We start from the raw sequence: 20,438 nt of genomic DNA, 5'->3' as shown, positions 1-20,438 counted from the left end.
ATACAGGGTCTAGCATACAGGGTCTAGCATACAGGGTCTTCTATACAGGGTCTACTATAGTGAGTCTACTATACAGGGTCTACTATACAGGGTCTACTGTAGTGAGTCTTCTATACAGGGTCTACTATAGTGAGTCTACTATACAGGGTCTACTGTAGTGAGTCTACTATACAGGGTCTACTATAGTGAGTCTACTATACAGGGTCTACTATAGTGAGTCTTCTATACAGGGTCTACTGTAGTGAGTCTTCTATACAGGGTCTACTATAGTGAGTCTACTATACAGGGTCTACTGTAGTGAGTCTTCTATACAGGGTCTACTGTAGTGAGTCTTCTATACAGGGTCTACTATAGTGAGTCTACTATACAGAGTCCACTATAGTGAGTCTACTATACAGGGTCTACTGTAGTGAGTCTACTATACAGGGTCTACTGTAGTGAGTCTACTATACAGGGTCTACTATAGTGAGCATACTATACAGGGTCCACTATACAGGGTATAGCATAAAGGCTCTATTATACTGGGGCTAGCATTCAGTCCAATGTGTTTAGATCATGAAAATCTGTTGCTTAGGGGTATGGTATTACTTTACTCAATTGACTTACTTACTCTTCCCGGCAGCTTTGTTTGTGTGTGTGTGTATGTTTGTGTGTGCTGTGTGTGTGTGCTTGTGTGTGTGTGTCTGTTTAGTGTGCTGTGTGTTCGCGTGTGTGTATATTTATATATATATAGAGAGAGAGAGAGAGACACAGTGAAAGAGTAATACCATGGATATGCATAAAGTATATACATGTGAACACACCTGTCGGCCTTCAAATACATGCATACACCACAGCACATCCACAATGCAGTTTACCCGACGGTGATCTATGCATTCAGCACGTGACCTCTGCGCGTGCGATTCTAAAACGCATTTGCTCTGAACCCCCACGACCCGGCCTCCTCTCCCTGCTGATGATTCTCTCTCTCACAATGAAGCAAGCTCAGACAACCAAGCACTATCCACCCGCCCACGCAGAGTCCGGTAAAAACAAGCAGACCTCAACAACACAACAGACAATTTAACAGCAGTAGGTACTTAAATTCTACTTTGTTTTGCTGCAACGCCACGCTTCCTCCTCATCTCCTCTGTTTTCCCTCCAATTTGCCCACTTACATTGCAGACTATTGACGGCTAATGGTTATGTAACCTTAGATTGCCCCTGTCTGATGGATGCCTCTCTATACATAGTGTGCAACCCACAGCATCCTGAAGAGAGATGGGTATCTGTGGAAAGATTAGACGCGTCCTTCGGTTCGACTTCGGTTCGTCCATCTGCTGTATAAAGTAAAGTGCACTCGGGCTTTTTCGACACCGAGGACGTGTGGAGGGGGAACAGCGTGCTCAGGGTTGGGACCACACTGGTCAAGTGAGGACAAGGATAAGCCTGAAAGGGGCATGACTCCTCGACGTCACCATGAACAGACTCAGGCCACGAGGTGCTTTTTGGATGTGTGGAGCTCGGTCTGGGCAGTGGTGGATGGTGATGGCGGTGTTTGAGCGAGGATTGAGCTTCTCAGAGAGGATCTAGCTTCTCAGCTTTAGTATGACAGAGCCACGGCGTGACGCTGTGTGGAGCTCTTCCGAGCAGTGGTAGATCCTGATCAGTCGCTCGTTATAATGCTGATACACAACCACCGTGCTAAAGAAAGTGTCATAAAGTTGCTGTGGACTCGTAACCATGGGGATAACACCTCTTTTTTTCACACATTTTCTTTTTAAATCTCAGTGTTCAAATCCAAGCTGAAACAGGGGGTTCACTTGGGGATCGTCCAATGTTGAGAGAGAGCGCTTCAGCCATCCCAGCCTCAAACCGACTGCACCCTATGGCAGGCCATAGCACCCCGTCCGCTCAAAGGGACTTTTACGTGCCACTGGCTCATAGAGTTTTATTTATTTATTGTAAGTGTCTGGTAACATTATAAGAAGGATACACTGAATATGTTTTGTGGCTGCGAAAGCTGAAGTGCTCTTGCTCAATCTATCAATCTATTCTAACTATTCTATCTATTGAGCTGATAAATGGGGAATAGATGGATATAGGATGTTTGTTTGGATGGACTCATGGGGAGATAATGGTTTGAACGGTCCAGAGGAAGATAGGCTGCATGGACAGGTAGGCTGCATGGACAGATAAATGACAGAAAAGTACAATATTATTTGGTCTTAAATACAATTATTAGTCTTCCTGAAAGAAGACTAATAATATCATATTCATTCAAACGATATTATTGGGGTGTTTTGGTTCACAAGGTTAACAAATCGGAAGGATTTATGCTATAATTATAGCTTATACGAGAAAGAGTATGTAGAACGTGACAGCAGACAAGGACAGATTTGCATTCACAGTATCTAAAAGAGGCAGTGCGAGAAACAAAAAATACATAACATGCCTTTGCTTTCATTGGCTGCCATGGCAACACCGTTAATGTGATTGAAATGCACGTTTTGGAACCCGGCAAATAGGAAAATAGTGGTTTGTCATTGAACTGCTATACTTAAGTTGTATGTGTTTTAAGTTATCCATTTTCGAATGATCCTCATTATGTTTGGTTACTTTTCTCTATGAGATATTTTTGGAAATATGTATTCTGTATTATATGTCACATGTGCATGTATGTGCGTTTGTGTGATATGTGTATGTGTGTATGTGCTTGTGTATGAGTGTGTGTGAGAATGTGTATGTGTGTGTGTGTGTGTATGTAGGAGAATCTATATGCATGTGCTAGCGTGTGTGTGTGCGTGCATTAGTGTGTGTTTGTGTGGGTGCATGCACCTGTGTGTAGATGTGTATAATTGTGTGTGTGTGTGTGTGTGTGTGTGTGTGTGTGTGTGTGTGTGTGTGTGTGTGTGTGTGTGTGTGTGTGAATGTGTGTGTGTGTGTGTGTGTGTGTGTGTGTGTGTGTGTGTGTGTGAATGTGTGTGCGTGTACGTGTGTGTGTGTGTGTGTGTGTGTGTGTGTGTGTGTGTGTGTGTGTGTGTGTGTGTGTGTGTGTGTGTGTGTGTGTGTGTCAGACGTGGGGCCCCTGCTGCTGTTGTTGTTGAGAGTCCCATGCAGGGCTCAGGTGTGCTGGCAGCCAGCAGCTCTTCTGGGCCCCCTAGACGGACAGAAAGGTTAATACACCTCAAGAGAGACACTGCTTCACACACACACACACACACACACACACACACACACACGTACACACACATGCACAAACACACACACACACACACACACACACACACACACACACACACACACGTACACACACATGCACAAACACACACACACACACACACACACACACACACACACACACACACACACACACGTACACACACATGCACAAACACACACACACACACACACACACACACACACACACACACACACACACACACACACACACACACACACACACAGCAAGATAATCTTTCTTTAGGAAAAGCCCCACAGCTTTATGCTTAGACATGTTGCCCTTCTCTTGTGAAACAGTTTTATAGGTCTCAATATGGACTGGACATAATGGTACCATAAAAAACCATGTCAGAATGATTGGGTTGAGGTGCAGAATAGAGACCAATGGCTTTTTTATGTTTTGTCAACTTTTTCATCCAGTTCTTTTTCGTATTTTTCAAAATGTCATGTGCCGTATTGTGTCAAAGATGTTCAAGTACGCCGAAAGGTACTTGATTAAATAATGGTCAAAAAATCTGAATTTGCGAGTCGCTTTGGATAAAAGCATCTGACATTTGATTGAAGAGTATATTGTTTTCGTCTTCATCAGGAAATAATAACCCTCCTCTCAACATTCATGGCGATACAGAGACTTCTTTCCTCCATCCTATTCCCTCCTAGACTAGTGTCAGACCTCGGGTGGTGTCATTGTCTGGCAGCTAAGGTGTTTTACAATCAGTAGATATGTTCTGGGTTCAGTTTTCAATGTCCTTATCCTACAATGCACTGCGATTTTCCATCTATGAGCAATATGCTGCTCCAAGCTCACTAAGTCTTCTGGGAAAAAGGCTGTCTCTTAACTGAGTATGTAATTAGTATGTTGTTGATTAGGAATATTATAAATAATAATACAGCACAATAACAAATACAACCCAACACTTGGGCTTAGAACACAAACAGGAAATTACTTTGTATTGTTGAGTGTCAACCAGTTACAACAGGAAGTAGTCCCTATCTCTTCAGTGATGCACAATAAAATTAACATTCTTTTTGGTTGTTATGAAAATGGATATCTAGGTCCCCAGTCCCAAAAAGGGACGGTTTTTTGGAGCTGGGGTCCATCCTTTGCTGCTCTAATGCAATTTGTTTTACATAAACAAGTAGGCTAATGCCATCTCATAGGCATACACACAGAAGAAACAGACCAGGTCATCACAAAGCACAGGGGGGAACTACCCCAGAGACTTCTGCTTGATATTTTTGGTTTCAGTTTCATTTAAATATTTCAGAGATTTTAATATTCATCAGCAATGGCCTGCCCCAACAGAAAGCCAAAACATGAACCTCTACATCCTCGAGTCAAGCAAAGTTCCTCTGGTATGCCTTTTCTTAACCTTATCATTGAATTATTAATGCGATAGAAATAGTCCCCAAGTGAATGGCCAAATGCATCTCAATGTGGCAAATGTAGGTTGCCGTTTTTATATGGGTTTTTGGCTGTGTCTATAAAGGAAAGATCAATGTACACGCAGTAACGCATACTCATTTAAATAGCCCCCTCATCTGTTTAGCATAGAATAGAAGTCCTAGCCTATTCACAAAAAACGAAGTCACCTTCTTAATGAACATTTAACAAAAAAGATTGGTATGAGTGATTGAAATGAAATAATCTATGGTTTGTCTCTGGGCTGGATTGGAATATCCATAACTTATGAATAGATTTGACAAAAAGGCTTAGTAGCTCTGCTGCCTGGCTCAAGGGTCTGATTCTCACTGGGATCATGCAGACACTTGTGCTAATGTAAGAATTCTTGATAAAAGCGTGCGCCAAAGGAGTTAATTATTGTTATGATTAACATTATTATTGCAAAACAAAAAGGGACAGACATGGCCGCTAGCAGAACATGTGCTAGCGGAACACTTTGAGTACAGCGCTGCGGACCACACTGTCCTCCTGGTGCTTCACATTGTTTGCATTCTGCTTCTTCACCCTCAACCCCCCACTTCGCTCTGGTCCGACGGTTGCCTTGGCAGCCGTCACCAAAATTAAACAGAAATAAAAAAATAATTCACTTTTAGCCTTTGGCGATTATGCACGCTGGGCCATTCTCTCCATGAGAGAATGGCCTTGACACTGAGAGAATCTCCATGACACTTTAATATCTAAACGGCTTCTGGTTTTCTCCGCTGATGACAGCGCACATTTTGTTCAAAATGTTTTGGGTTGTTGCGATTACAGCCCGGGGCCCCTGTTGGGCAAGGGCCCCTCCCAAAGAGCCCTGCAGCCTTCTGCCAATAGAGCTGCTGTTCAGGAACCACTTTATTTCAACAATTCATTCAGTTTAAAATGGAAAGACAAATTAGAATTGTAAATATTCAAATATATATTTTAAATATACTCCTTAAATGTGCCCGTAATGCGTGTATGATAAGAATCCCAGATGTCCCTCTGCCTCCATGATTAATGAATGTATTCATGTATAATAAAATGTTTATTTTCATCTGGTCTGCTCTTTTAGCTACGAGCGAGCCATTCAAACAGCGGCGATGTCCGCACCCTTTCATGTCGCTTCAGGAAGTTTAGATATCTGAATGTATCTTCCATTACACAGCGCTCACTCAAAATGCTTCCAGGGGGAAAGCTTTTAGGGTGTGGCTGTGATAGGAAAATACCTCTTTCACAATATAATAGTAATAGTGTAGAAATGTATTCATAAATTTAAGCTCAACAAAAAATCATGAGGAAGCCTAAGATTCTAGTCACAGTAGTTCATGAGTTTTATAGTGCACTCACTTTGTAAAGTGGTTGAAAAACATGAAAGCGCAATATATATGCAATGAATGAATTAATGTAATAATGTTATTAATTAACTAACAACATGCTAACTATAGTGGTAGCCTACAGGGGAGTCACAGGCATCCTCTGGAACAAGGCAATGCTAGGCTAGCAGGATAGCATGGCAATGCTCAACAATGCAATGCTTTGAAGATATGAACTCAAACCATCTGGTGCCTGGATGTCATTCTTGAAGACCTTGAGTTCTTCTTATCCCTCCATTTTGGAACATATTGTGCTCCTAGCCATCATATGTGTTCCTCCTTAAGGTTTCTTCTTCTCTCCATAATGAGGGTGGCTTTTCCTTGCCCTTTAGAAGGCTTAGTGTTATGGGGAGTGGTAAAATGTAGGCCATGTGAAGCCCTTTGAGACTAACTGTGATTAAGGGCTATACAAATTCAATTTACATGACCTAATAAAGTATTGATCCATTTTCAAATCTTTTCAAAAGTCTTAGTGGGTATTGTTCTAATAAATGAAATGTTGCATAGTGGGATTTAAGTCTCCATAATAGGATCAGAAGTATGTGAAGGTGTGAGAAATGACTCTGTGCAGACCCCATAGTGTTCAGAAGACATGGTACGATGTAATAGAACGCAGCAGGCAGGAATACTGCCCTGGTGAGATGAGAGAGTAGGCTATTTTCCAAAGCTGAATGTGCTCACTTAATGCTCTGGGAAAGCATGCAGAGCAAAGGACTCTGGGGAATGGAGTTCCTGTGGTCGTGTGATCTTTCAGTCTTATTAAATGTTTTGGAGTTTTTTGTGCGTGCCTGTCTGTTTGTGTGTGTGTCTTGGTGTTTGTCTTGGTCTTGTGATTATTGACGTTGCTTTGCTTTGTGTAAATGTGTGCACTTTTCTCCTGTGTTTTTTGTGTGCATGTGTGTGTGTGTGTGTGTTTGTGTGTGTGCATGTGCTTGTCTGTGCATGCATATATGCCTGTGGGTGTGTGCAGATGCGTCTCTGTGCTTGCGCGTGTGCGATTTATTCAGAACAAAAGGGAAGAAGAACAGTACGAATGAACTCCCTCCTCTGCTATGAAACGACTATGCTATGAAACGACACGTTGACAATGGGAAGGGATCACGGCAACAATGGCTGCCGAGACATACCCGAGTAGGTGTACTTTGACAGATTCTGAGTATCATCTCGGGGCTGACGGGTCTGACGTCCCTGTGCAAGGAGTTAATTTAGCACGTTCTCACGGTGGGCGCCCACCTTAATTTGCTCAGGGACTTTTCCCCCTTCCTGGCCATGCTGCATCACCCCAGGTTAATAGTATGCAATATATGCAAGTGCAACATGTTAAATCCAGTCTAGTGAGTCTCTCAATAGCCTACAGCAGGCCGAGACAACGCTCAGCTGGGCTGGCTGGTGATGATCAATATTCCCAAGGTTTCACAACACTTCCGCCCCTTCATGGAACAATGATTTAATTGCAGCCATGGTGAGATTGACAAATGGGAGTCTGGTGCATGGCGGGGTTATAATAAGAGAGAAAGAGAGAGATAGAGGCTGAATGGGATGGAGAGACAGAGAGAGCGAGAGAGAGAAACAGAGATGGAAATAATGATGTTGGAATATTTCAACTGAGAATATTGATAATATTGATAATATTAGTGCCTTTCATCTTTTCTACCTGTTCTTTGCAAAGTATTGTGGAGTTGTTGCTTATGTTCCTGCCTCAGGCAGAGACACACTCATAAACACGCATGCACACACGTATGCACACACCACTCAATCACACACAAAACGTGACATTCAAAGAGACAGAGACACCTGCCCACACTCAACAATCAACTGAACATTGTTGTTTTATGTGATTGGGACTAATGATTGCCGAGGAAGCAGTTTTAGGCCCACTGTTGTAACTGTTCTATTTATAACTGAACAACATCAAAATGTCTCTGCTCCCACTCTGGGTTTGTATTCGCCTTGGTGTCTCTTGGGCTCAATTTGTAAAGAAACAAATTGAATCATATAATTACAAACTGTGGCTTTTGACAGTGTTATAATGTAACAGCCCATCGCATGTTTACATGATAGTCAGTGGTACATTTCCTGAGACCGATTACCGTACAATACCATGACGAACTGAACGCGAATGTGTATTGTAATGGGATTTTGAAACATATTTAATATTGCGATGATTTGACGACACCACACACGCAACAATCAAACAACAATCAAAAATAACTTGACAAAAGATTGTGCTAGAAGCATTGTAGGTGAGTGCATTAAGACTTTCTGATGAAGATCCTGATTTGTACAACAGAATATTGTGTTTTTATATAATTTGGACAAACACAGGCAAGATTGGGAGGAACCAAATTCGGGTTCCATTTTGCAAGAACTGTCAAGCGTGCAACGAGCTAACCGGCTCACCAGCTTACATGACTCCCTAAGTCTCACAGCAATTTAAACATCAAGAGTCTCCACAAAACATAGTACCTACAGTACTTTGCTTGCCTGGGGACGGGGAGTAGGCAATAAGGTGAACCCTGTTATGGTTTCATCCCGCTCCGCAGGCGTGCATCTACACAAGCTTTAGTTCATAAAAAAGAACAGGTCATGCTAAACTACCAAAAAAAAGTTTGTCGCTGATTTTCCAGTCTGTGCGTCTATGTTTTATGCAGAACTAGTTTCTTCAGAGCGTAATAAGATTTTGGTCGCGAGTGGTGCCACGGTTCGACACATGATCGTGCTAAACCAATAAGGTAGACAGAATTGCAACATGGCGGCTCCCGTGGTTAGATTCAACATTACCGATACCGGGCCAAATGGATTCTAAACAGTGCTGTATGTTTGTTTTATGTCATGTTTTTTTCCTATGACTAAGACCTCATTAAGTCTGAGGTATTCTGTGTTTTGTTTTGTCTATTTATGCGCTTTGGGTTGAACCCTGTACTGACTTGACTGTATACATAGCTGTGTGCAAGAAGAACAATGAGGCAAATATACCATAAGGTGAACTTTTTATGTTAAGTCATTTAGATAAATAAAAGGCAATAATTGTACTTACACCAATGACCATTTGTTCGTTCGTTCATTCATTCATTCATCCATCCACAAATGAAAACAACACTGATCAACCATAAAAACAATCTTTATAAAAATATGGAAAAGACAACTTTACAAAACTTACACAATACAATTACAGAATAAGGAATAAGGCAATAAGACACTTCTAGTCCTCACTGTCAGTGTCCGGACAGTTAACATCTTCCTTTTCCTCTGTGTCTTTTGTGTTTGCACAATTGCTACAACGACACAAGTCAGTGCAACACAGTCCTGCAGAGAAACAGGAACATCTGCCTTTCTCACAGGCACTCTCCTTGCAGCTGCAGTGTATCACATTTAAAACACTGTCAGGGGCCGGATTTCTTGTCATCCAGGTGACGTGTAAGTTCCCATCCTCTATTTTGCCAACCATATCCAGCAGGCGATGGAGCACTGATATTCCTTTTGAGACAGGACCTCATTATTACAGCCTGGTAGTTTGCCCTTTTGCAGTGCTGATGGAGGGCAACAGAAGTAGGCCTAGGGGAATGGATAATTCTGGCAAGGCCGATGATGCTATACAGAAAGCATTGTACCGAGCCTCATTAACATTTTCGGCAGCTGGCTGATCATATAGGTGGCATACATACTGGCAAAGTGATGCAAATGTTGACTGCTCCAAGTTAAAGTTAGTACCTAAACTTTTAAAAGCCTTAAGATACTCACATGCAACAGAAAATGTCTGTTGCCTGTTTTTTTTTTTTTTTTTCTGAACGAAAGATTGTGTAGATGCACGCCTGTGGAGCGGAATTCCTTTTCTAAAAGACTTTTCGTGGTTCACCTTGCGGCCTAGAGGTGGGCTTCCACAATTCTTATTTCCCAGCAGCCCTCACTCCCACACTTTACCACCAAGCAATTATGCTGCTGTTGGTGTGCTGCTCAGCTGTATAGCCTCCCACATGAGTCACCTATAGGTTGGTTTATACCTGACAAAGAATGAGCAACCAGGCATTACAGAGGGAAATAGAAGAGAGATTGGACTGCACCAACACTGTTATAAGATAGACGGATAAGACCAGATACACTTTATTGATCGCAGACAGAGAATGGGGGTGTCACAGCAGAAAGTACACAACAGTAATTAAAAGACTTAAAACATAAAGACAATATATAGAACATATATAATACATATAAACTTAAAATCTGTAATATCGATAAAGACAATATCACATATTTTCTCTTTCATTACAAGCTGTAGACTGTGTGTCTGCGGCTACTACGTTTTACTGTTCTATGGATCCACTTGTGGACAGATAGCATGACCTTCTCTGTAAATCTGGATTCATTGTTTTACCCTAAAGCTTAGAAAAGGCCTTGGGGGCGGGGTAAGCTTATGTTGAGCTGTTGATCTTGGGATTTCTGTTGACCTGGGAACTACTCTGTCCACTGTTAAACTCTCTGAATTTTTTTTGTCAAATTTGCCTCTAGCATTCAGTTTCCCCGGTCTACATGGGTTGGAGCTTCTGCGTATGAATAAAGATGGATGCCGACTTTGTAGGTTATGATAATCGCTGCTTATGCTGTGCGTCAATGCTTGTGCTTTTTTGCACAGACCTCATGGAGGGAGCTATTTGCGTCTCTGCGTGTACTGATGTTGGTTGGTGGGATTTACTAGAGGGTGGGGGAAGGGGGGACAGGGGGAAGGGGGAACATAAGATTTGGTGGGGGTCTCCCTTCTGCAGGCATCAGAACTCCCATAATGAGGGTAGATCTCCTGTGGTGTGGCACCGATTTAGATTTGGGTTTTTTGTGGCCAAATGGGGAGAAAATATGAATGTACTCGTGGGCTTATAATTCCTTCCACTGAGAAGTATGTCTCTATGTATTATGCTGAATGTGTTTCTGGTATGTTTTTTTGTAGGTTATAACGCAAAGAAACTTCCACAAGTCTGGTGAAATACAGAAGTGATTTCCCATCCTGTCGTCCTTTCATTGGACCACTGTCTGACTACACATTATGTTCATGTATTGTGTTTATTAATATTTACATGGTGACCTCATGCTCCGGGAGCTCTGTGTTAACGTTTAGCCATATACATGCTTGAGAGCTTCGAGCTGAAACCATTAGCCTCCATAGCTTGCCCGGCATTCATTGGGGATGTGTTTACATAAATGAAGTGTAACACAATGAAGTGTTTACATAAAATAAGTCGTAAAATGACCCTGTCGTGAATAGACACCACAGTGTTCGTTGTTATTTATTTAATCAATGAGTAAAAAGACACAACTATTTATTAATCCCTGGGCTTTCCTTTTGTTGTTTTTGTCTCTGTATGTTTCCTTAAGTTCACCTTTTGGGGGGACATGGTTGGTTGATCAGAAGTTCTCATGCAGTCACACATTCCAACATTCCCTCTGTGCTGGTATCCGGAAAAGAACATTTCATAAAAAACCTGTCCAGAAGTCTAGCCCACTCCTGTGCAGTCATTCTGTTTCTGTTTCCCATTGGTGGACAATTAGAGACCACCAGAGTGTGATGTCATCATGACCTGTGTAAGGATAAAGCTTGTCAGGTCTATCCACTTGCCTGACTAATGGAAATTCCATAAGGGAATACATCAGCCGCCTAAATCAAACTATGGCGAATACCATCAGTCTAGTTGAGACAACAGCTTATGTTTTAATAAGATATTTTCACAAAATGATGGAAGCAATTATGCTTTTACTCTTGAAATAATAGATATACGTGAATCTTTGATGAAATGAGAAGAATTGCTATGGTTATCTAGGTTGCTGGGGTAATCCAGGTTTCCGGGTGGCTCCGTAAGGTGTACATTATGTACATTATGCCTTTATGCCACGCTCCATTGGCAGAGCATGCCACTAACAATGTTATGGTTAGGAGTTGCATTCCTACACATTCTCTCCCATGCTGGGAATCTTTGCACTCATCCTATTTTAAAACACTTTAGATAAAAGGGTACACCAAATGGCATATATTAAAAAGAAATGAAGGTTGAGAGCCAACAAAAGAATTTTATTATTTTCTACTGTGTCTATTTTGCTGTTACCATAAAAGCATTTACGTTCTCTCTCCAACACTGTATTTTCCTCTTCCTTCAGCTCTTACGAACGTCAAGCTGTGGGCCATTGACCGGCAATGCTTCCAGACGATTATGATGAGGACAGGACTCATAAAGCACACAGAGTACATGGAGTTTCTGAAAAGGTGAGCCAAGCAGACAATCTATCCCACAATGACACAGATAGAGACGGATGACCTAGATAGCGACCCTGATTTAATTTCTCCTGAGCCTTTTCTTATTACAACTTTCTCCAACTCCTTGTTTTTGTGTTTGCCACCCCGCCCCCCCGTGAGTGACGTCACATTTGAACATTTGAACACATTTGCACATTTGAACATTTGAATTGTTTTTGTGTTTCAAAACGCTGCTCTTTCAATTGCTCACTCGTTTACATTTTTCACAAAATTAAAAATTACTTACTCCCATTTCCCTTTCGTCTTCTTGGTCTTTGTTCGCCCCCTTCCCCGTCTCGGTTCAAAGGAGAATGTATTAGCATAAAGATTTGAAAAGCAAGACTAAGGGTACGGGGGTGGGTTATCACATTAAAGGCAGAGTGGCATTGTTTGCTCTGTCTCAGACTGCTCGATAGAAAGACGGACTCGCCTGAAAACGTATTCGGTCACATCTAAAAACGTTCTGTGACTCATCTCCCCTGATCTTTGATGGTGTCTAACAGAGCCAGCCCTCGTGTCTTGGGCTTTATAGACGAATAAATAAAGTATGACGAAATTCAGCATGAAGTCCAGTATTAAGGGGGTGGGGGTGAGTCTATTGCCTCATCACTTCAACAGAGAGGCAGATCAGCTGTACACCAAGTTTGCCCACGAGTTTCCTCTTATTTACTTTCTCTGCGTACATCCCAGCAAGTTTTTTGTGTGCACAGGTGTGCTTCTGTGTGTTTGTATGTGTGTCCATGAACATATGTGTGTAACTGTGTGTGTGTGTGTGTGTGTGTGTGTGTGTGTGTGTGTGTGTGTGTGTGTGTGTGTGCGTGCCTGCATGTACGTGTGTGTGTGTGTGTGTGTGTGTGTGTGTGTGTGTGTGTGTGTGTGTGTGTGTGTGTGTGCTCTATAGATAATCCTGCAGGTCAGAAGGCTCATGCATCATTGTGATTTCAATCAGCCTCACAGACAGGGTGACAGACAGTTCTAATCTCAGACTGGTAGGTGGATATGAAACGCAGACTAAATAGGAAACTAGTGAGCTGTTGTTTTTTTTACCTTAGAGAGCGATGCCCCTTTGCACTTTTGCAGAAGCATTGGGTGTTGTGGCCTTAACTCTGCAGGAAGAAAACTCCACAATATAGCACCTGGTTGTCATGAGTGGTACTGGACTATGAAATGATGGTTTGGATAGTGTAGTTGTCAGGGAGTTGGATACCCACCCTGAATGCACCAGCTTCTAACCGCATGTTTGCAGCCTAACATGTAGGCTTCCTTGAGCAAGATGCCCCCAGCCTGGCATCGCGAGACGAATTGCTAACTGAATTAGTCTGGAACCTCTCCGTTAATTTTCAATTTTCAAAGTGCGTCACCAACGGGCACAGACCAAAATGCCTCTGGATGCAATTGGATAGGCCTACAACCAATCATAGCAAGGAAATGGCAGATGCAGCACTGAGCGACGAAAAAACATCTGCAGGGGTTTCTTCTTCTTAATTGAAAATATACCATCCAGCTTGTTTAAAACTGTCACGATAGCATAAACCACAGTTGTACATCAGCGGAACCCAGGTCTTTGTTGAAAAAAATATTTATTTATATTTAATTATATTTATCCCGCCTCATTTTAGATAAATGGTTGTGATTGGTCGGTCTATCCTGTACTGGGCAGGAATCTTTTTGTAAGGGAGGGGAGCCAGACCTTATCTGCAGAGCAAAGGAAACATGAGCTTGCAAGACTTGTCTGGTTCCCAGGCTAACATGCCCCTTAACGGCCTCCTTAATGTCTCAATTCACTGGGAGTTGCTTTGGATAAAAGCATCTGCTAAATAATAGTAAATTTAGAGAGGGGAAAAGTCTGCTTAACAATAGAACATTAAGAGTGGGCCAAGTGCAACAAGAGATAATTAATAGTTTTGGGCATAGGTTATTGGGTTCAAACATACAGTCACACAGCTTTCACTCCAAAAAACATTTGCTTCTGATATTCCTTAAAGGCCAATAAGTCAGCCCTGTCTTCACAGCTAAACTCTCACAGTATTGTTTGTTTCCTACACAGAGAAAGAACCAGTCTCCTCTGTGCTTGTTGGATAATGGCTGTAACTTCTTCAAACACAATCTAACATATCAGAAGAAGAAAGTCAGTCACACACACACACACACACACACACACAAAAGCTTAGTCTAGGAACCGCTCAGTACAGTCAGTGGCGGATTTAGCAAACTGGGGGCCCAAGGCGAAGATATGTATGGGGCCCACCTCATCTGATCTTTAAAAGAGAACAGAGAAAAAAAATGTACCGACTGAATGGTGGCTAGGCAGGTATGCCAGCACTGTTTATTCTTTTTTTTAAGATCAAGTCAATATCAGTATAACAGCAAGACAAGTAGTTAGGGTAAACCCCCACAAACAGGCCTACTTAGCAAAACATCACAAACAGCCATATACTTAGCAAATAGAAAATGGCAAAAAAAAAAAAATGGCAAGAGGAATAATTGACTTTGTATATGTGAGGTTGCAATTGGCATTGCACTTGAGATTGAACTATTAAAAAAGAAAAAGAGAGAAAGAAAGAGAGAGAGAGAGAAAAGATAGATTATTCTCCACATCACACACTTCTGACACAGAGTCCTACTTATTGACTTCTTCTCACAGGTCTTCACCTAGCGCCACTTCACAGCTAGCTGCTGTAGCGGCATATTCAATGCTTTGAACATTGTTGTTCCTGTCTGTATCCCCAAAAATAGCCGTAAAAAAGTGTGTCATCTTTGGCAGCGTTGCCAAATACTTATCGGCGTCATTTCGCTTTTTTCTTTTATTTGAGCTGCTTGTGTAAGTTTATTTCCTAACCCTTTGTTTTATTTTTTTTATTATTTGTTTGTGTACTTAAAAATAAATAAATAAATAATAATAATAATACCTTTTTTTTTGAGGTTGGTTGGGGGCCCCCCCTACTATGGGGCCGCCTACCTATGCCTCTATGGTAAGACCGCCACTGAGTACAGTATCCATCTCATATGGATTTTGGTGTTTTGAACAATTTAACTAAAACTATTTCATGGTATTTATAGAAAAAACCTAACAAATATTACTAATGTGCTAAGAAAATATAGCCGATTATAATTAGATAATAATAGCTTTAGTTTGTGGGTCACATCAATTGTGTGTGAAGTTAATGGAAGATGAGTAATACATCTAAGGCTAGTGAGCTATATCAATCCGCTCTCTCCCCCGCCACTCTAAGTTTTGGATAAAGAAGGCGCCTCTGGCTATCAGACAGCCATCCACCCACTGATGCTCAGCATGTGGGAATACTACTTCACACAGGGTTTAGTGCACAGGAAATTGACGATCAGGCTTGTTTTAGCTGTATATCCGTGAGAGGGACACACATCATATTCTTCGTATTGTTACGTTCAAGTCATGTTGCATTTCATTTTAACAAGAAAAACAATCAGTATCGAGTTGAGTTTTTAGAAATGTGAAAGGTCAATCAATAACCTACATCTTGGACATTTGGTATTATTAAGTATTATTTGAAATGTGCCTTTAGGCCTTAAAAGGCTTCACAACTTGGATTGAACGTTTCTGGAAAAATATGGGGACAAAATAGCTGATTGCTGATTGTGGCGTTGAGAGGGCCAGCTGGCTTGCTGACCAACGCTCGCTCTTCCATCAGCAGAGCTCTACAGAGACTAGCCTGTGGGGTGGGTGGGCTGGATGGCTTTGATTACTGTTACAAGGCCTGGTGAATGACCGGGGTGATACTGAGAGAGGCCCTTTTCTTCTGTGTCTTTTCCAATGGTTAATGGCTGTAGCCTTTACAAGATCAACACCCTGTTATAGATATCCTGTTTTGATAACAGGCAGATAGCATACATGAGGGCAGACAGGGAAAAACAACTAACGGTAAACAAATATGGGAACACAACACCCCCCCCCCCCCCCCCCCCCCACCCCTGCTTGTGTATTCAACCGGGATCTGCAGTAAGTGGTAGTGAACTCAGGGAGCTGACCTCTGATGTACACCGATACAATAATAATCTGTGATTTAGTCTGATTCGGGAGTCTAAGACAAACCAAACCGGAGGAGCTGCCCCTCACTAACTCTTTCTTCCCTCTCCTCTTGTTTTGATTAATAACTCATCCGTCCTTCTCCTTTGTTCCGCAGTGTTCCTACGTTCCACGGCCTACAGGAGGACATTCTGAGCAAGCTAGCCGACGTCCTTGAGGAGGTAAGCATTGCCCCGTCTCTTGTCGTTCTTCTCTTCTCCTCCTTCTTTGTTCCTCTCTATACTCGTTAGGTTTTGTAATGCTACTGAAACGCACAAGGTTAAAACGTAATACAACGCCAGAACCTATAGGGAAACCTCTCGTATCAAAGGGAATCAAAGCTTCGGTTGCCTGGTAGCATTAATAATGTATCCAGATTGTGCGGGAAGCAGCCTCTTTTAATGCATCAGCTGTGGAAGTTAACACGGAGAATACAGCCATGTTACGTGACAGACATCTCTCTGGGGGACGTCTTCTTGTGCTCATGCGTCGATGATCCTGAGGAGCACTTTCATCCTGAGGGGGGGCGGTACACTAATAAGTACCGGGTTTCTATGTTAATGTAGTGCGCTGTAGTGTTTGCATTTTTTATGGGTTGTTTTAATAGCGCTCAGAGAGAGGGGGCTTATCGCGCAGTAGCGGTTTGTTCCGTGCACCAGCAGTATGTAAATTAACCACTGGCCAATAGGGAATTGCTTTATGACGTGCACTTCCTGGAAGCCCTGCTCCACCCCTCCCACCCCTGGTGATAAAGCGTGTTGCATTTTTTAAACATTGTGAGATTATGTTTGCTTTCTCATTTAGTTTTATCCATTGCATATTCTTTTTTTTTTGTAAAACTCCTTCAAAAATATGAATAGATTAAATGATTGAGTGAGTATTCACCATTCCCTTAAGTGCTGAAGTTATAATAAACAGGAAATGATAAAGTAACAAAAGTATTACTGTCTTCCTCACATTATTAAATTTGAATAAAAAAGTGTCAATAATTGTGTATGTATATTGTTTGCTCTATCTTTCTCCTGAGAGCATTTAGGTGCATATAAAGGTTCATAAAAACGGTTGTGATCCTCATTGTAGGCAACTGTATTTCACCCCCTGCTGCTCGAGAGAAAAGAACAGTGAGAATCAGGGTGTGCAAATATACTAATCTCTCTCTCCTCCCCATTTCACCCTCTACTCTCCCCCTCTCTAATTCTGTACTCACATATCTGTACACATATTATTTATGTACCTCCTTTCCACCTCTCTCCCCCCTGCTTCTCTTCCAAATCAACTCCTATCCCACCTCACCTCTCCTCTCCTCTCCCCTTGCTCTCCTTCCCCGTCCTCGATGCTCCTCCCCTCCCCTCTCCTCTCCTCTACTTTCTCTTCCCCTCCCCTACGTCATCTGCCCCCCCTTCCCATTCTCTCCTGTCCTCTGCCCCCACCAACCCTCCTCTCCTCTCCTTTCCTCTTGCCCTCCTCTCCTCTGCCCTTGCTCTGCTCCCCTCTTCCATGTTCTCTTCCCCCCTCCCCTGCTCTCCTCTCTCCCCATCTCCCCCCCCCCTCCTGACAGACACACTATGAAGATGGAGAGTACATCATCAGGCAAGGGGCACGGGGAGACACCTTCTTCATCATCAGCAAGGGAAAGGTGAGTTTCTCTCCCTCTCTCTCTGTCTCTCTCGCTCTCTCTCTCCACCTGCTTCCATAGTTACCGCCTTTCCTTCTGCATCGATCAGTAATACACGGCCGCCATGGCAGAGAGGGCCCCCACACATCCTCAAACATGATGTGGGTAACATCTTCATTCTGTTTTAGAACCAGAAGGGAGATGTAACACACCCCTCTGTGGGAAAGGGTTGGAACATCATCACCATCACCATCATCATGCTTGTGTGTGTAGGTCATCCAGGAACTGAATGGAACCCACATCCTGTGGGTTATTTATTTGCCATATTTGATATATTTATTTGTCAATAAAGCCCAGCTTGAGAAAACATTTCCGAAAGGCCAACTCAGGTATCACTGCCGGTTCAAAAGTTTTGAGCATGTGCACATTAGCTTCAGAGGTATTTTGCTCGGCCAATAGCAACGTACACACACGCACGAGCTTGGTGACCAGGAAATGTGATCATACACCCACGAGTAATGTGAATGCCCTCATTCTTGACCTATTGCTCATGCTTTGGAGTACAGGAAATCTAGAGAAGCGGGAAAAAAGTACCTTCTGCCTCATCACTGTGCTGTGAAATAATCAGCAACATCCACTCTGTTTCTGCCAACAATCACAGAAAAGTTCAAAGATTGTCTGTTCTCACACGGCCAGACTTCTCCAGGAATTTTTTAACATGGAAATGGGAAGGTGTTTTAAACCACAATCTTCTCACAACGCCCATGTGATGCCATCCTCTCTGGTGTAAGATAATACAGTAGCTGGGCATGACGGTTCTCCTTTAACTGGTTTGTGTACACAAGAGTGGGAACATCGTGCATGCCACCTGTACCTCTAGTTACCACTGAGAGGTTTTATGGTCAAATCCCAAATGGAATACCTACTCCTGTGCCCTGCACCCTTCATTTGGTCTTGATCTGATTCATATGGCAATCCTTTCTAGCATCAATGCCCCCAGCTCTGCCCATTATTTCTTTTTACTAATTTTCCAGACTGCTGCTGCTGCCAATTTTTCTCCTTCAACTAATTCATCCCATCCATTTATAACTGTCATTTCTAAACACACACACACACACACACACAGACACACACGAATGCATGCATGCCCCCACGTGTACACAGACACACATGCACTCTCACTCAGACACACTTGCTAGTTTTGTCCTTTTTCTTTTTCCTTATGGTTTCCTCTTCCTTGCTCCTTGAATTCACTTTTTTCAGTATTAAGTTTATCCCTTGATATTTTTGCAGTGGGCTGGCAACCCGGTGGTGAGATCAGGAGGAGGGTCAATATAATGGACTAATCAATTACTGCCCATTGAAATGACTGGATCGTGTCTGCCACCTCTTATCGGCCGGTCACATACCTCCTGGTAATCACTGCCCCTAAGCCTCTGCCACTCCTCTGTCACGTCTCACCTGTTCCTCATCCTTGCCCTCCAGGTGAATGTGACCCGAGAGGACCAGGCCAACGGGGAGCCCGTCTACCTGCGCACCCAGGGGAAGGGGGACTGGTTCGGGGAGAAAGCCCTCCAGGGGTAAGAGTAGAATTTTTTCTAGCATTTGTCTATAACTTTGCCCCCCCCCCCCCAACCCCATTTTCAGTCTGCCTGTCTTCTGTGTCTTTATGTTGGCCGTCTGTCTGTCTGTCTGTCTGTCTGCCTGTCTTTTGTATATTTCTGTCACTCAGTTTTTTGGTTCCATATGACCTATCTTTCTGCCTTATTTTTAAACATTTTGTTATTATTTTAAACTCTCTGTCTGTATGTCTGGTCACTTGGTCTTTCTTTCAGCCTGTCCTTCTGTCTGTATTTCTATCCCCCAGTCTTTCTGTCTGTCTTCCCACCACGCTTTCTACCCATCTGCCATTCTGTCCTTCTTCACCTCCTTGGTGATGTACTGATGTATCTCTATTACTCTTCCTCTTCGTCTCCTTGTGTGCCCGTCCTATATCTTAAGCCATCTTCCTCTTTAGGGCTCCTCACTCTCTCCTCCTGACAGGCACGGTGAGGTGCTGAATGATAAGAATGTTTTGAGAGTCACACGGTCGTGCCATGCTGTACCCCAACCACACAAAAACTCCATATTCTCCTCTCAAAAGGTGTTAGTGGTGGAGTCTGGCTCTCTGTCTGGCTCTCTGTCTGTCCAGGCCCATCGCTCTTTGTTTATTCCGTGAGAGTCTAATGTGTCACGAACGGATCAATGCGAAGCGCTGGCTAACCACAGAAGGAAGTACGCATAAATACAATTATCAACAAACTGCGACAAGAAATGCTAAACCACCTAAGCTCCCAGGTATACTACCAACAACACTTCTTTATGAAATTATTGTTGATGGTTACTTTAAATAAAGCTTGAGGAACCAAATTAGGCCTGAAAATAAAAAATAAAGTGTTAGTGGATAGGATTTCCGGATCATGTTATTTTCACCTTGCGTTGTTTGT

The 20,438-nt window shown here is 42.7% G+C and overlaps 1 protein-coding gene across 1 annotated transcript in view; it reads left to right on the top strand.

Annotated features, from left to right (window-relative positions):
* Positions 1-20,438, top strand: part of LOC311350255 (cGMP-dependent protein kinase 1) — a 43,318-nt gene that overhangs the window by 4,244 nt on the left and 18,636 nt on the right. The window contains exons 2-5 of the mRNA XM_084470250.1: positions 12,160-12,265; positions 16,456-16,519; positions 17,896-17,973; positions 19,438-19,532. Of these exons, the coding sequence (XP_084326376.1) occupies positions 12,160-12,265; positions 16,456-16,519; positions 17,896-17,973; positions 19,438-19,532 (343 nt within the window). The remainder of the gene's footprint in view (positions 1-12,159; positions 12,266-16,455; positions 16,520-17,895; positions 17,974-19,437; positions 19,533-20,438) is intronic.

The sequence above is a fragment of the Micromesistius poutassou genome, assembly GCF_964030765.1.
Source record: "Micromesistius poutassou genome assembly, chromosome: 7".
Classification (NCBI taxonomy): Eukaryota; Metazoa; Chordata; class Actinopteri; order Gadiformes; family Gadidae; genus Micromesistius; species Micromesistius poutassou.
Note: the sequence above shows the minus strand (reverse complement) of the source record. Positions and strands in the feature narration are given on the sequence as shown.